The sequence below is a fragment of the Vanessa tameamea genome, chromosome 17, assembly GCF_037043105.1.
Source record: "Vanessa tameamea isolate UH-Manoa-2023 chromosome 17, ilVanTame1 primary haplotype, whole genome shotgun sequence".
Taxonomy (NCBI): domain Eukaryota; kingdom Metazoa; phylum Arthropoda; class Insecta; order Lepidoptera; family Nymphalidae; genus Vanessa; species Vanessa tameamea.
Genome location: NC_087325.1, coordinates 5542947 through 5559977, shown reverse-complemented (window position 1 = coordinate 5559977; position 17031 = coordinate 5542947). Strand labels below are relative to the sequence as shown.

The 17031-nt window shown below is 31.0% G+C and overlaps 2 protein-coding genes across 2 annotated transcripts; one reads left to right on the top strand and one right to left on the bottom strand.

Moving 5' to 3' along the window:
• Positions 1-3434: 3434 nt before the first annotated feature.
• LOC113400431 (uncharacterized) lies at positions 3435-15876 on the top strand. Its single transcript, XM_064217571.1, has 20 exons — positions 3435-3651; positions 3882-3994; positions 4181-4420; positions 4507-4669; positions 4962-5100; positions 5532-5744; positions 6149-6350; positions 6688-6862; positions 7561-7743; positions 8002-8161; positions 11553-11673; positions 11749-11874; positions 12442-12596; positions 12812-12906; positions 13077-13199; positions 13542-13686; positions 14190-14215; positions 14389-14456; positions 14990-15073; positions 15159-15876. Exons 1-20 carry the CDS (start codon positions 3435-3437, stop codon positions 15342-15344), a joined length of 2934 nt encoding a protein of 977 aa, XP_064073641.1. The 3' UTR covers positions 15345-15876.
• LOC113400368 (26S proteasome non-ATPase regulatory subunit 14) lies at positions 15448-16897 on the bottom strand. The gene is made up of 4 exons (XM_026639923.2): positions 16754-16897; positions 16458-16656; positions 16225-16381; positions 15448-16104 (listed from the first exon to the last, which is right to left on the bottom strand). Exons 2-4 carry the CDS (start codon positions 16633-16635, stop codon positions 15504-15506), a joined length of 936 nt encoding a protein of 311 aa, XP_026495708.1. The 5' UTR covers positions 16636-16656; positions 16754-16897; the 3' UTR covers positions 15448-15503.
• Between the last annotated feature and the right edge of the window lie 134 nt (positions 16898-17031).

Below are 17031 nucleotides of genomic sequence, written 5' to 3'. Positions count from 1 at the left end.
GTAATCTTCATCTGAAATAATTCTACTTTGACTTCATTCATAATATCCTTATATTCACATCAGGGTAGGCGGCGCCCTTTTTTTTATTACATTTTATACTGTTAAGTTCGCAAGTTTTATTTTTAGGACGATTAATTATTTCCCTTGTGTCTTGTGTTTACGCTTACCGATATGTTTTTGTGTTACTTTGTTACAACAAATAACGTCTCATGTAAACTTTATGCCTGTGCAATCACCACTCGTGTATATGTGATAATGCACTGTTCACATCGTAATAGTCAGTTTTTTTCCTGTCGACCTTAAAAATCAGCAAGTATCGTGCGCAAACAAGACTATACTTTTAACAAAGAAGGGAAGATCATTTATATATACTAGAAATGGAAAGGGACCCAAAACTGATCCTTGTGGAACACCCATTTTTAACGTAGATCCAGAAGACTTTATTTCATTAATGAAAACTTGTTGGACTCTTTGACTCAAGTATGAAGCAATTAGATCAAGAGTGGGATCAAGATGGGAGTAAAGAAATAGACCTGTAATTGCTGGGATCGCTTCTGTTTCCACTCTTAAAAAGTGGTAAAACTTTACTACATTGTAACAAGTTATGATATAAACCCATGTCTAAGCTCTTGTTAAAATTACTGCTACATACGGAGCAATATCGTATATGATGTTATTAATAAATTTTACCGAAATGCCCCATATGTCGTTAGTTTATTTAATATTAAGGGTTTAAATAGTATGATATCTACTGCAGATACTGTTTCAAATAAAAAATCAATAACGCATTTAGAAACATTATTTTTAATAAGCTAGCTGCATCTAATGTAAATGATTTTAAGTGAAATGTTATTGTATTAGGTATATTATCAAAAAATACTTCAAATTAATTTGCAACTTCTGAATCAGAATTCGTGTATAACCTACCTGTGTTCAATTTGATTGGTACCATGTCCTTTTTAGGTTTTCCACAAGCCCTACGAATAACATCCCATGTGGCCTTTATTTCCAAAGTTCTGCTAAGGCCGCACTTTCATTGCATATATACCTATTTTTCTCGCTGGATAAACGCATTACAAGTTTATCCCACGTGAATTGGGGGTAGGTGGGACTCGCCGGTACCTAGAACGCATAGTGCGCCCTAGTACACCGGAATAGCCACTAAAAAACCAGCGGTACACTTTCGGTATCTTCAGCGGGCGGCACGGGATAAATACCTATATACCTAATTTATACGGTATTTGCCAAATTTATTCAAAATTTAAGATATATTATATTGGAAAATAAGTGTTAGAGACTAGCCGTAGCCTCCAATATTGTGTTACGTCATAGGATGTCGTAATTAATGATATCACATTATTATATATAATGATTATAATCGAAGCTATTTATTTTACATTATTATGTATTTGTACAATTATTGTTATAATTAATTGTTTAATAATTTGTTAAACTTTAATGAATACTATTTTATTTGGCACACTATTTAAGACTGGCACAAATACATATACATACTTCTTTTTTTTTAAATGATTGAACTGTCATAAGGAAAACAATTGGATGATTGTGAGGGATTGTAAAGAAATATAGAGAGATTGGAACATCAATGTAAAACATAATTTTATTTTGCCATCCCGAACTACTGAAATTACATATGTTTACCAGCATCAGCTAATATAACAGGTTGACAATTACATTAATCGAATAACCCACAAAAAAGAATAAATTACGATCATTTTACATATTAATAAAATTTCTAAACTCTATAAAGGCTTTCAATTTATACCACTAAACGTGACGCTGACAAAGAGACGAGCGTCGTCTAATATTGTCTAAAGTCCATAGACAAATATTTTGCTGTTATATTAGCTGCGCCTAGTAACTTGATGAAACCTATCTGCTAGGCTAAAATTACGTAAACCGAGCTACAAAGAAAAAAATATATGCGAAAGAAATACTGACATTAATTTTCAACAAAACAATTAAAGTGTAAAAAAAATCCAATTCTAATTCAAAGTATTACTATTACTAATTATTATTACTGCTTTAAATAGTTTATTTATTGTGTAATATCACAGGCTATAAAAAATACATTTTTTTTTATTATATCGGTAGGCGGACGAGCAAATGGGCCACTTGATGGTAAGCGGTCACCACCGCCCATACACAACGGCGTTGTATGAAATATTAACCATTCCTTACATGACCAATGCGCCACCAACCTTGGGAACTAATATGTTACGTAATTTGTGCCTGTAGTAAAAAAAAAATTTTTGATGTGGATTAGTAACCATGAACTTTAACCAATTTAATAATATATATGTATTGAAATAGCTTATATAATCCAAATGTTAATCAGGTGAAACCGCGTGGCAATGTTAATGAAATGTTACATATGGAAGTCCGTCATTTTTAAAATTAGAACCATTTAACTTTATTTTTGGGGTACTGATTAAAAATGAGGAGATACGTAATTAAGCGTTTCTGGATATTCTACCCTAAGGGGTGAAATACACACCAATGTGGTATACAAAGAGGTCTTAAATTAACATAATATTTTAAGTTTATCTGTAAATATATTCAACTTCCACGCGAGCAAAGCCGCGGGCAACAGCTAGCTATAAATAACACTCTCTTACGCATTTATTGGGATAAAACAATAACTACTAAATATTTCATAAAATTTGCATTATTTGTCAAAGTAAATGACAAGTACATCTTTCATCTTCGATATACCGATGATATCGTCATCATTGCAGAACCGTTGGAACAATTTAACGAAATGTTGCGTAGCCTAAGCGAGTCTTCCTGCTGTATCGGTCTCGGTATGAACTTGGAGAAGACTAAGGTCATATTCAACATGCATGTCGTACTGAGACCAATATACGTCAAAGGGAAACCTTTCGAAGTTATTGGTAAATATACATACTTAGGTCATACAGGTCGGTATATATTTTTTTAATTATATGAAGATATAATTTTAAAATATGACATTTAAAAAAGGGATTGTCAGTGGTCTGGTCACGTATGTCGAAGGATCAATAGCCATTGGAGCACCCAAGTTCTAGAGTGGAGACGGCTTTTCATTTACTTTTCCTCATAAAAAGTTCCTTAACTTTCAACACCACAAATAATAAACATAAATAAAACAAACAGTGAATAGCAAACTATGTGAACTAACAAAATATGACACTGAACAAGATAGTGATATTAATTCCAATTTTGGCTATGTGCCAAAGTACTCGTAAGTCGCGCTGTATTAAATATTTAAAATTACTTATACACATAAAACGTTTATATACTCTTTGCTTATTGAAATATACAAACTTCTTACATATCTATGTTTAAAAAAAAAGTTGGCTGTCCGTAGTCTATATAAAAATAGATATAGCTAAGTACGCAAAATAAGACACTATAAAACTACATTTTAAGAAATGAGCGGTACAATGAAAGACGACTCAAAAGATACCAAGCAAAATTCCAATGAATCCACAAACCCATATGCCATTTGGAAAGATAAAGATAGAAAGTCGGTTGTTGTTTCAGCTAACACTTTAAGGATTCTACGTTTTGGTAGCATCCTGCAAACTTGGACAGAAGTATCCAAAATAAATTACATGTCTAATCTGACACTAGATGATTACCCTAAAGGTACACAAGAACTTCTAAAAAATAATATATTAATAGTATAAAAGCATTAATTTCGAACATAATGACATATGATGATGAATGACATATATGATGATAATGACATAATACATGTATAATAACATAGATTTTAACGTATAATTAAATAATAATTTAATTTAATGTATAATCAAATATTACTTTCCATCAACCTTAAAAGTTGCTTCACTAAACATTCAACCAATACGTTACAGAACAGCGGCTTCGAAGTATAAGTTTTCTTCCAAGATACCGTATAAGTCCTGTATTCGAGAATCTGATAACGATAACGGAAAACATTAACAGAGATAGTATTTTGTCCGAACGAGTTAGTAATTCTGTATAATATGACTAAAATATAAGCCCGGGTTTTTGAAAATTGATTGCCTAGAATCATCCAGTCAATAATTAATTGCATTAGGTGCTCCGGGTTTTATAAAGAGCATAACAGATTTTTTTATAATGTCCGATAAAAAATATATTTGTACGCTGAAAGAAGAACGACAATTTTCAGTTTCCTAAAAGTGTGACATCGCTTTTGAATGAGGACCAATTGTGGGGTTGTTTTTATAACTTTCCGGAATTATACGATGATATTTATTCACCGATCGTTCCTATAAGAAATATTAAGGATGTTCCTGAAATTAAGGACGGATTACTTACAAGGGATGTGGTGACTGCATGTCTTAGTTATTTGAAACGAACGCCTATTATGAAAGACTATGTGTACATTAAATTAAATATATCATCCAGAGTAAGTAACTTGCAACACAGAGTCATACAATTTATTTTGTAAGAAAGTTTAATTTTTTAAATAATTCTTGCGTAAATTGATTTTAGTATCTAACTGACATCGGTGTATTAAAACATTATAAATACCTCGTTTACCTTGATTTATCATCTAATTTGTTAACTGACTTAAAAGTTCTCTCAAACCTTCTCTATCTACAATATCTCTCTGTGGATTTCAACAGGTTAAAAGCTGTTTTGGATTATGAAACACGTGAGTTATTAACTAAATTATCAGAGTTCCGTGCCTTATGTTTACTTTCAGAAATTTTCGCTTTCATGTTGCAACAAACCGTTTTATCGAATAAAAATCGAATGAAAAATTACAATATTAATTAAAAAATATATTTTTATTTTTGTTAAAATATTTATTTTAAAAAGAAGTTGTTTTTATTGCGATAACTAAACAAACAAAAAAATCAATTTAATATCAGTAGTTATTTGTGCATATTGTTTCTCTTCTTTGTCTTTAACCAATATTTATATCGGTATAACGGATTTTACAGCTCAATGGTTTTTAACAGAAGTGCATTATAAGTACAATTCCGTAATGAATATTCGTGAGTTAAAAGATTTTTGGTCTATCACAATATTGGATTTATCGCATAATAATATTAAATGTATAGAAGGACTTCAAAACTTACGGTAAAAAAAAATATGTTTTTCTCATTGGCTTAAGTTACACAATTATTTGTATTTATTAAACATCGTTTTTACATATAATGCATTGAATTTAAGATTTCAATGACCTATTCATATTGCGCCATGAATACGTTCAATTTCGTCGCACTTCATTACATCATACATCACATCCTTCATTTTTCTTGGACAAAGATATATAAAAGTCTCTCTCTCTCTCTCTCACTCTCTCACTCTCTCTCTCTCTCTCTCTCACTCTCTCACTCTCTCTCTCTCTATCAAAACATTATTGCTGATACCATTTTTGTAATTATACAAAATAAATTAAGTTTATAGAAATAAGTTTATTCAGCAAACACAAATAAGAATTGAAAAACTTTTCACATATTTATATGTATACATAATATGACATTTTCAATAGAAAAATATATTTTTAGTTACTTGCGACGTCTCGACCTCTCCTTCAATGACATACAACGTCTGGAAAATTTAAATCACCTCCGTCTAACATGGCTGGATGTTTCTTATAATAACATATCGAGTTTCGAATATGGGTCAGATGCAGGACTCTGGACCTTATTGCATTTGGAGATCCTTAACTTAAATGACAACAAATTAACGTCAATGAAACTATTTTCGGACTGCACGAGGTATTTAAAACAAGCTATAGACGTAACATAAACTTAATGTTTGTTATATACCTTATTTGAGATTAAAGTATATAATATATATAAATGCTTCAATACAAACTATACTAATGTATTTATTTATTAAATTTTCGAGATAAAATCAATTTCAACAAAAAAAAATTGCTTAAAATATTGAATATTAACTTTGAATAATTTAGATACCTATTTATAAATTACTGAGCTTCATAAATATCAGAAGATTATAAGAAATAATGGGTAATTTATATAAGTAACCAACACTTTGATGACAATATTTTTTAATTTAAAATATGCATAGAAAAATAATATCAATGATATCTCTATATTTTCACTATTTTTAATATAATATAATTAAGTAATATTAACTTGGATTACATATAAAATAGATTGAGAGAACTCCACGCCCGAAATAATTGTTTTAATGTACTATTGGAGCTTGCAATATATATGAGTAACTTGAGAAGCTTGATCCTCCTCGATCTATCCTCTAACCCTATCTGCAATATTCTCGGGTACAAGGATGTAGTCTACAACAAATTTCCCAAACTATTACAGTTGGATGATAAGGAAATCGATCCAGTGGAACAGGTATGTATAATCTTTGGAATATACATAACTTTTTATCAGTCAGCAGCAAGGAGTTGCTGGAGTTGCAAAGATTTTTCTTCGTCATCATCGAACTGATTATTTATAACATTCTCGGACGTCGAGACGTAAGGTAACATTAATTCCCTTGACTTAAGTTCTACATATTTATCATTCTATTTGCTGAACAAAAATATTAAAAAAAACTGTTTTCATCCAATTCCTCATTTGTGTTCTTTCTGTCTGATTGATGAATGCCTTGAATAAATTGTTATTTCTAAAATTACCTACAAGTAACAAAAAAGTATTAAAAAATATTTTGTTTACTTATCTCTTCTAGAGAGCGTCTAAAATGGACATGTCGCCTGATATTATAACATTTGCAACGCGTCGTCTTCTTCGTTTATTGTACATACAACAGCTGTCCAGATCTCGCGTCTCCCCCTTCACTCCTCCAGCAGATACAACAGATATTCCTATAGTCGTTATTGTCGGCTACGAAGCTGTTGGAAAAGGTAAGACAATAATCAACAATCCACTTTTATATCAAAATGTGAGAAGACTTTGTTACAAAATATTTATTTTTATTATACTTTTACGTAATATATAATATAATACCAAAATTGGCGCATACAATTATAAATGTTTAAAAATTTATTAAATTATTATTAATTTGGTCATTTGTATTAACAATTAAAATAAACTATATAAAGATAATATATTACTCATTAGTTCATAAATATAATGTTATAAAATACAATGCAAGAATATTTTAAAGTAATTAAACGACTCAACATAACGTCCATTATCTAAAAGGCAAGATGGTTTTAAGAGCCAAGAGCCATTAGCAGCACGCTGTAACATTGGAACTGAACAATTTCATGCATAAAAAGACTAGTTTCTGCTGTTGTTTGGCCGAACGCCGAATCGTGGCTGGAACTTGTTATATATTGCTTGTTGAAGTAAACATTTTGGTCACTGAACCGATACTATACATGTAGCGTTTTGCTCTGTAATTTAGCATGCTGCATGTTTTCTCTACTAACTAAATCATCGCCAGTTGAAGTTAATTTTGACTTTGACCATGTAAAATATCCATATTTGATTTTTAATCAGGTTGTAATGGATAGGATATTAATCAACACAATAAATAGATGTATTTTTTGGAATTATTATTATAATATTTTGTTTAGCTTATTTTTTTTCTGTTTAGGATCTTTGGCTCGTCGCCTTGCAACAGAATGCAGCTCCAATATAGAACTGGCCCTACAACACACCACGGCCTGCCACTTCTTAGACCACTACAAAGTTATAACGAGACGGAAGTTCGACGATATGCTTCTCGCTGGCGATCTGTTAACTTATAGTGAAATTGACGGGGAATCATACGGACTAAGTTAGTTTGTTACAAATTTTTTTTTTACATTGATTAAACATTGAGAAAAATTATCTTATTATCCGCGAATAGATTTCAATATACACTATAGAGTAAAGCCTCTATGGATGAGGTCTACTATTTAGTTTTGTCTATTTTGTAAGAATGTACTGCACGAAGGACATCTCTTGGCCATGATTATAAAATATTTATAAGGTCAACAAACAAATGTATTTTTTTTTATTTATGCAAAACTATTTTAATGTAATGATAATACAGGTCGCGAGGAAGCATTTGTTAAAGACGGAAGAGTAAAAGTTGTTACGATGGACTTAATAGGCGCCCTTATGTTGAAGTTGCGGGGATACAGACCATATTTGATACTAGCTTCCTGTTCTCACAGACAGAACTTATCCTGCAAACAGCTAGAACGGAGAGAGTAAATAAATATAATTTGTTCTTAGTTTTGGCTTCTGAATTTTTATATCGTCAAACTTTCGAAAACATATATTTTTATTATGCTTTCTTAGATATGATTAATATACAAATTTTATAGTAAAATTTCACCAAGTAATCGCCACTTACTCGCATCTGACTGCTATATCATTTAACAGTACGATGTAAAGTAAATATTCTTACGTACATAAATATATCTCTTTCCAAATACCTTTAAATATCTTACATGTAACCTATTTAAATATCTATGGAAATAATTTAAAATGACTACTTCGCTTGCTTTGTTAAGGTCTAAATAATACTCTATTGACTCTTACCAGCTTGTGTTTCACCCGCTCGGAATTAGCAATTAGTGTAGATTTGTAAGTTATCGTATTATTTGACTTGGATACTTTTACATTCGTGTATCGATACTATTGTGAAAGGTATTAATTGCCAATATTTAACTACAGAAAGTCCTATGTTCGTCGGTGATTTTCACTCTTCTGTCATGAATAGTTTGATATTAACAAGAATATGACAAAGCATTGCGTAACTATAAAATTACAGTTAAGCTATATAAGGTGGGTGGACCATGGAAGGCCACTTTAACGAACAAACACTTTTTATTCATTTATTAACTGCATAAATGACGGAACCAAATTTTCAAGTAATACTTTGTTTTATTGTGTACCATATAAATCACTTTTTTTAAGCTAGCTGTAATCACTTTTTATTAAAATTAAGTATTATTAAGCTCTTCCAAATGGCCTCGCAAGGAACACGGCTCCAAAGAAGGCTAATATTATACATCAGTCGTTTAACTTAAAAATAGAACTGTAACAATTGATATATCTGCTTTTACTAAAATTACATAATAAGCTCTTTCATCTAAGCGAAATATTAAATGCTCAATATGTTTTTATCATCTATCTATAACTAAGAATATATTAATGGGAATATGTTTTTATCTATAACTAAGAATATATTAATGGGAATTATTTAAAAATAGTATTAATGAGTATTATATTGACATCAAATGACTTGGTAACGCGTTTTATAATCAATTTTTTTTTTTTTTACCTAAAATGGCCTTCTCATGGGTCCGTTCTTTGTAAGGCTAAAATGTTCCTAAGAAGGCCAACCTAACCTAACCTAACAATTATTATCAGTTACTTTTTTTTTAAAAGTGAGATTCTTCAAATTGGTGTTTTACAATGGGCTTATTTATTTTTTGAGCACTAGCTGGATTCATTAGCTGGGGTTTTCTTTTTGAAATAGATGGGTTTCGAGCCAAAAACATATTGAGCCATTTGTGTCCGACCATTCTTGTTCATACATATTGAAAACTTTCTTGATTTTAAACCTCTTAAAAAATAAAAAGGCTTATTTCCTGATAAATTTAGGCGTAAGCGGTACACCCAGTTTTGCAAAACGTTTGATTCGCTATGATAAATCCTCTTCTAATTGTATTGTCAAAATAATTTTGAAAAAGAGTCTATTCAATATGACTTAAAAAGTTAATAAACCTTATAAATATAAAATGTAACGATACGTATTTATAACTAAAAGGTAACTGTTCATATGTTATATAGTCTGTAGAAGTTCCTTGTAAGGCCCATGGGCCCTAGCAAGGTCAACCGTCCAACAACGTCAAACTTTTGATTGGCCTTATAAGGAATCAACGGCTTTCCTAAAAACACTACCAATATTTTAACTTATATCTAGGCAAAACTATTTTATTTTTCTGAAATACTCTGACTGACTGAATCCTTATACGACAATTTAGAGTAACAAATATGAGATAATAATACGTTATCAAACTAAAAACCTTTGTTTTTCTGTGCGCGCGATTAACAATTGTAACGTCGACGACAAAGTCTACGAAGCATGAGATCGCACAGCCACAATAGCGGCGCATGCGACTTGCCGCTGCATCTGTGGCCTTGATTTTGATGCATCTTAGTGTATAGCAGAAGGAATATGTCTTTACATGTCAATAACTACGAATTTTCAACAGTTGGCCTTCAAAGTAGCGTGGCCTTTCATGGTCCACCCACCTTATATCTATTAGTCACAAAAAACCAAAATAAATTATTATTTTATACAAATAAAACAAGAATATTATTTTATGTTATATTGTATATTAATATTTTTTTACGTACGACATTTTTTTTTATCGTTGCTCCCCGAAGATATTGGCGCTGTAATAAACATGTTGTTTGTTTGTATTTCTAAGTATGGAAGTTATTAGCGGCTATGGGTAAACGCAACCTGCTGCAATTCAAATAAATCGGATGATTTGAACAAAATTTTCCTACCATTATTCCTGAATGTCATTTCAATTATCGTTCATTTTATATAACAATTAAATTTATTCCGTTATATATTTTAAACATTTATTACTGAATTGAAATAAAATGCATGTTTATAAATAGTTGATATCTAACTTCAATCGTTGTTGCTAAGATACGCTTTTCACATCACACAATAATTTGTAACAATCGATATATTATAAATTTTTGCATGCATGCAATTAATGAAAACCATTGTATTCGGCACGTCCTACGAAATCCCTTGGGCCGAATTTTCACTCCGAATGCATTGACATAATTGTCTATAATATATCACAACTATAACATGTAGGTATGTGATCAACACATCCTGTAAATATCTCATTGCTGGGGTAAGACTTCTTTGAGGAAAAGGTTGGAACTAATTCTACGCTGTTCCAATGCCAAATTACTCACATGGAGGTTTACTTCGAGAAATTTTGTTTTGCTGCCGAGCACAAGGTGAATCCACCATTATCGGTTAAGATGTACGTTATCTAAACACTGGACCTTCTTAGCTATTATATAGTATCTGGTCATTTGTGTTGCGAATTCTCGTTGGTTTATTTGTAAGATTTTATCAAACTTGTTCACGGATGCAGTTCATTAAGTTCCTGATTCGAAGACCAAGAGGTCACTAAGAGTTATTGGTTTGGTTATATTGATAGTATTGGACCTGGTCTCTTTCCGGCCGCGGGAAGTTGCCGTCCCATCAGACTATAGGAGTGAAGAATTTTAAAGAGCATTTATGTTTGGACACACGCATGTTTGGACTTGTCCATTATAATAATTTCTGCGCAGTCATTTAGCCTCCGTTAAGAGCGCCTCCCGTGACCGAAATCGATCAGAAGTGCATTATCATAATCGTCATTGGTATGATGGTATATGAGATAGGAAATTTTCCGATTCAAATATTTTTCTATAGGCTTATAATGTAAACTATAAAAAATAACCACGAAATCTAAGGAGATTTCGTAACATTTAAAACGTCACAAAAATATTATCATATTCCTTTGAATATGATAATATTTTTGTGTATCTGTATAATTATTATGATTACAGAGCAAGAAATCTAATATATGAAAAAAAAATGTTCATGGAAGAACCCATGGAGATTTCGACATTACAAGTTTTACTTTCTGGCCGGATAATAATAAATGGTATACTTAATGAGATAATACAGGTAATTCAGTGACCTTTGATTTTTTAAGTTTGATACTCTTTGAAGGAAATAAGACATTAATTTTACACGTTTTAGACTTTATCAGACGAAAATGACAATAATGATTTTATAATAGATTCAGAGTGTTCTCTAATGTTGGATAGCGATGAAAGAAAGAGATTTGAGATCAAAGAGGTAGACAGAATTGCAATGACCTTTTCCGTGAGTGTACTATTACGTTTACATTTACTTCTTATATATTTTATTATTTCGATCGTCTAAAAAGCAAAGATAAATTGCCGATAGTGAGAAACGACGCGTGGTTTTGTTAATACGGCAATAATTAATAATAAAAGTGATTGAATAATTAAGAAGTTAATAAAACGGGAAACGGGAACATACTTCCGGGAATTTACATATTCTTTTAATTTTATATTCGCTTTTGCGCCACTGTAATATTAAACGCGCTCCATCGTCCTTTTGTTTTATAATCCGAGTCTAGTTTGTTCTAATACGACGAACTAAACAAAATGATTGAAGAATTCATCAAATTAGAATTATTGTCAGCGGACCAAAAATATAATACCTAAAAATCGGATGTACCTACTTACTACATAACTTTTAATACACTTAAAAAAATAAGCATCGAAATAAAATACGTCTATAATAATTATACATAGATTAAAACAAATTTAATTCACATTCCTTCCTCAGTTGTTCGACTAATTTTAGGTTTAAACTCCAGTGAATCATTTCTGAACAAAATAAAAAATATATTATGTTTTATAGAGCACGTTATCTCTCATTAGTAAGAATAATAATGATAAAAGCAGCCTCGTAGATTCCGGTATGTATTCTCTTTATAAAGAGCAACCTGGTATAGATGAATATACCAGCAATGTTTACGGACTAGAATCCTACCAAGAGAAAACCAAGCATAAAAGGTACCAATTAGAAATTGCTGCTTTACGGATATATCCTGTATTAAGGAATTTCTTATATAAATAAAGATCTATATAATGTTGATGAATGATTTCTGTTGAAAAGATAAACTTTTGAAAATGTATAGTATTCAATTTGTGCATTACATATTAAGTATGAATTTATATAATATTGTGACATGATAAGAAATATCTATAATAAAATGAACCGCTTTTAGATCAAATGCTTATCGTCATTTAGCAAATAAACAGGATCAAATCAATCTAAACCGAAAAAGTATTGAAGATAAAAATATATCGTCTACATGGAGAGGTAAAATACTCCACCAATTATTAATCATTATACATTGGATAGGTATTTTGTGATCAACCAATTTACGCAGTTTATTGTACCCGTGTAAAAAAATCTAGTTCCGCTGCCTCCTTTAAATTTATTTTCGAATCACACATGTAGTTTTTTTTATTTAAAAATTTACGTTGTAGGTTTACCGGGTAGCAGGAAATCTTCAAAATCAGTTGCCTTCACGTCTCCTGAGAACTCGGACTTGATTGATAAAGACATAAATTCTTCTGACTTATTGTTCGATCCACAACCCGAAAAAGACGGTAAATATAAATATAATATTATGTATGATACATTATAATAGTATTTCTTAAGATTATATTAATATGAAATAAAAAAATAGTAATTTAGGCCTTACATTCTGTTGAGAAGAAAATCTTATGGACATGACGTATCATCAGTTCCGACAATCGGACATATGCAGTTTTGCCGCCATGATTTCCTTTGCCGCGAACATGACATGAAATGTTCAATTAAAGTTAAAATTCACATGATCATTGAGACATTTCGGTTCAATCATAACAATATTAGAATAAAAATCTTGAAATCTACAACAAAACCTCTCTATTTGGTTGCGATATTTGATGAATATTCACTTGTTGCAGTTGATAATTTGTTAATGAAATCAATTAGTGCAAAGGTAGCGTGGCCACAGGCAGATGGCATTAAACCACAGGACGACCTATGGCTTGCATTCCTGTTGAGAAACGGCCTATTACACACAAGCAATGCGAGGACACAATCACGTACGTTAATAATTTAATATTTAATTAGGTGAACTTCTAGCAATTCTTAACTTATTATCCTTATCGCTACAGTTTCAGTCAAGTATTCGGTAGTTTCAATGCTTTTTTTTTGTTGTTTTTTTTAGATGTATATTTATTTGGTATATATGGTATATATGATATATATGTAGCTACAAAATTATTTTGTATATTTGTATGCTTATATATATATATGTGTATTTTGTACGTACTTATTTTTTTCACTATCGTAAAAATTTAAAAATCTTCTCAGATTATCAAAGCTGGATTAAGAGGATATCGAAACTACAGCCCTGACCTCCAAAAGAGAAGGGCCCGACCCCGTCGAATATAGATTTAAAATAAAAATATTACGATTTAAACGTAAAAAAGTTGTTTATAATATTTAGGTAAAATAAAATACAAGCCAAATAACATGCACAGATACGTTGACTGAAAACAATTATTGTTCAATTTATTTGGAAAATAATTAGGGTTTTGTTACCCCAGGGCGTCCACTCCTTTGATGCACCAGGGTTTCCTTTAAAACCGACCAACCCTTCTTCGAATAATAAATATTGCTCAAAAAACAAGGATTTTATGTGTATAGATATGCTGTTTTTATATACCCACCCCATTTTCCTTTTTGGAATAAGATAAAATATTTTAAAGTTAATTTAATAAGCCCGTATACAAAAATATTTTTCAGAACTTCGCTGGGAAAATCAAGTAGACGGCCCAGATTTCATTGTTAATCAACTAAGACACGCCCAAACGGTAAATACAAAAACAGACTAAGTAAAAAAAATTAAAATATCTTTCGTACTTAGGTTTTGAATGTTCTTGTTTTTTTTTTGTATATGAAGTACACAGAAAAGAAACAGCAAATTAATTAAAAAAAAAACGAATCCATTACAAATATTATTTTTATCTTTCTACTTAGAATTTAATTATTTTGCTTAGATGGGCGGGCAGATCCCAAGCCAGGGTACAGAAACGGGAAAGGATAGGCAGGATTTTATTTTATTAAACTATGCTGATTAGTTTTTTTATAACTTACATATATTATTTGCAAGGTATTTTTCAATATCATGTTTTTGGCCGTTTTTTTTTTTCATTTTAAATTTGCTATTAAAATATCGGCTACTAGAGTTGTGTTCAATAAGATCATCATTTCTACATATTATATCTATTTGACTATTACTATAAATAATTTCAAAGCCTTGTTCAACTAACAAGTTCTTTAAAAGGATATTATTGTATACTGAGTTATGAAAGTTCCTAACTTGCATCTATTTTAAATATCATAGCTGACAACAGAAAGCTTCACAACAACCATAAAAGATGACTATGAAGAAATACATAGGAAATGTCCTGGCCTATTTTGGGATACTGTAAGTATTACTGTATAATAACTTTATAATATTATAATTGTAAATAATACAGAATACAAATTACATAAATATAATATCTCTTTAGGTAAACATGGATAATCCCGATGCCGCATTTAAAAAAATTAAAATAATCATCAGAGACATTGTCAAGTCCCAGAAAAATCTTAAGCCAATGTTTGACATAAACTTTACAAATTTAAATTACCCCATTCTTGAGAAGAGGCTAATGAGAATTTGCAAAGAAATTGCTCCTCAGAGACTCTTTTACTAAAATAAACAAAATAATATTAAAATGGTTATTTAATTTGAAGCTACCTAGTTTAAGAAACATTGAATGAACATATTCACTAGGTTACAATGAGAAATGTGAGAGACAAATCATATAAAGTAAGTTTTATTTAACCTTAACACTTAATAATATCTCACACAATCATTTAAACACCATGGTATCGAGCATAGCTCCCAGAGATTGTACAATGTTGTTTGCCATCAATACATCAACTTTCTCTTCTAAATGCCTCTTAGGATCTTGTTTACCAACATTTTTAATTGCAAGCTGTTCTGGTGTCATCTTTTCTTCATCTTCGAGAGCTTTATTGTAGTTTTTAGCCAGTTCAAGCATGTCTGTTACTGTGGTTTCGTTGATTGAACAATGTTCTTTATAGTCAGCCAGAGTGAGCCCATCCATCCAGGACTTCTTGTGAAGATTGAGTAACATTTTCTGCTCTAACTCATTCTTTCTGTAGTTTATACTAATGGAGTAGTAGTGACGATTAAGACCATGAATCAGAGCTTGCACTGAAGGTTTTTGCAAATGGCCTAAATTTGAGGTTGTTTGCCGTGGCTCTTGTCCTAGAACCATCATATTTGGATTGATAAGACGGAAAGCATCAATGACAACTTTACCTTTAACTGATTGGATAGGATCGACCACAACAGCTACAGCTCTCTCAGATAGGGCTTCAAATGACTGCTGAGTATTTATATCGACACCTGATAACCAACATCCAAAGCCAGGATGTGAGTGATACCTAAAATTTAAAATATTTCGGATTAGTATTTTTGAAACAACATGTTTAATGGGTTAACAATATAGAATAAAACTAGAAATGAATTAGAGACTAATACTGAACTAACTAAAATATGCTCACCAGCCCACAACCATTTCGGGCCGTCCAGTTTGTTTTAACATATCTAACATCTTAGCCTGGAAAACGGGATCAACAGCTTCTACCGATACACCGGTTCCAGTTTGTGGCATTGCAAATACATCGATGACGCGAACTGTATAGTCATCAACAAATTCTCCTACAACAAAAAATATGATTAATTTAATAAAATTGAACGATCGCAAATGAAAATATCATGATGTAAAAACATTTACCTAACATTAAGCCCATTACTTCCATTGGTACACCGGCACGCCCGTGTTTTAACATTTTCAAAAGAGCAAGTGACGAGATATAAACTTGCTCAGCAGTGTCCACGACTGGAGCGTCTGTGGGTGGCGGTGCTTGAGACAAACCGGCCATGCCTCCTCCGAGACGAAGAAGACGATCCATTGTTCAGTGCTGATGTATGAGCTGTAAGCAACAAAAGGGATGTACTCATGTTCTGTATGAATTGTGTAAAAACTTTCAAATGAAGCAAATACTTTAAGAAAGATATTAAAATACGAACCAAAACTTTTGTATTAAAATAAACTTTTATAAGGCACAATATAAAGAGAATGTAGTTTAAGCGAAAAGAATATCAATGTTTTATTGATGACATGAAGAACACAATTTTGATTTTGACAGTCAAGCTGTCGAATATGCAAGCTCATGAACCTTATCAGTATTACCATGATTTAATAATTGTAACAAACATTTATAATTGTTAACCTAAACATTTTAAATAAAAGGACATCGTTTTAAACTTTAACATTTTAAAATTTTCCATACGTTTATTAAATTTTT

What these genes read in the sequence shown, in the direction of transcription:
- LOC113400431 (XM_064217571.1), top strand. Translation starts at nt 3,435, where the DNA reads ATGAGCGGTACAATGAAAGACGACTCAAAAGATACCAAGCAAAATTCC. An exon ending in TACTTAATGAGATAATACAG is followed by an intron (nt 11,674 to 11,748) that starts GTAATTCAGTGA and finishes TACACGTTTTAG; the next exon opens with ACTTTATCAGACGAAAATGA. An exon ending in TATATCGTCTACATGGAGAG is followed by an intron (nt 12,907 to 13,076) that starts GTAAAATACTCC and finishes TTTACGTTGTAG; the next exon opens with GTTTACCGGGTAGCAGGAAA.
- LOC113400368 (XM_026639923.2), bottom strand. Translation starts at nt 16,635, where the DNA reads ATGGATCGTCTTCTTCGTCTCGGAGGAGGCATGGCCGGTTTGTCTCAA. An exon ending in AGTAATGGGCTTAATGTTAG is followed by an intron (nt 16,382 to 16,457) that starts GTAAATGTTTTT and finishes TTTTTGTTGTAG; the next exon opens with GAGAATTTGTTGATGACTAT. An exon ending in CCCGAAATGGTTGTGGGCTG is followed by an intron (nt 16,105 to 16,224) that starts GTGAGCATATTT and finishes TTTAAATTTTAG; the next exon opens with GTATCACTCACATCCTGGCT.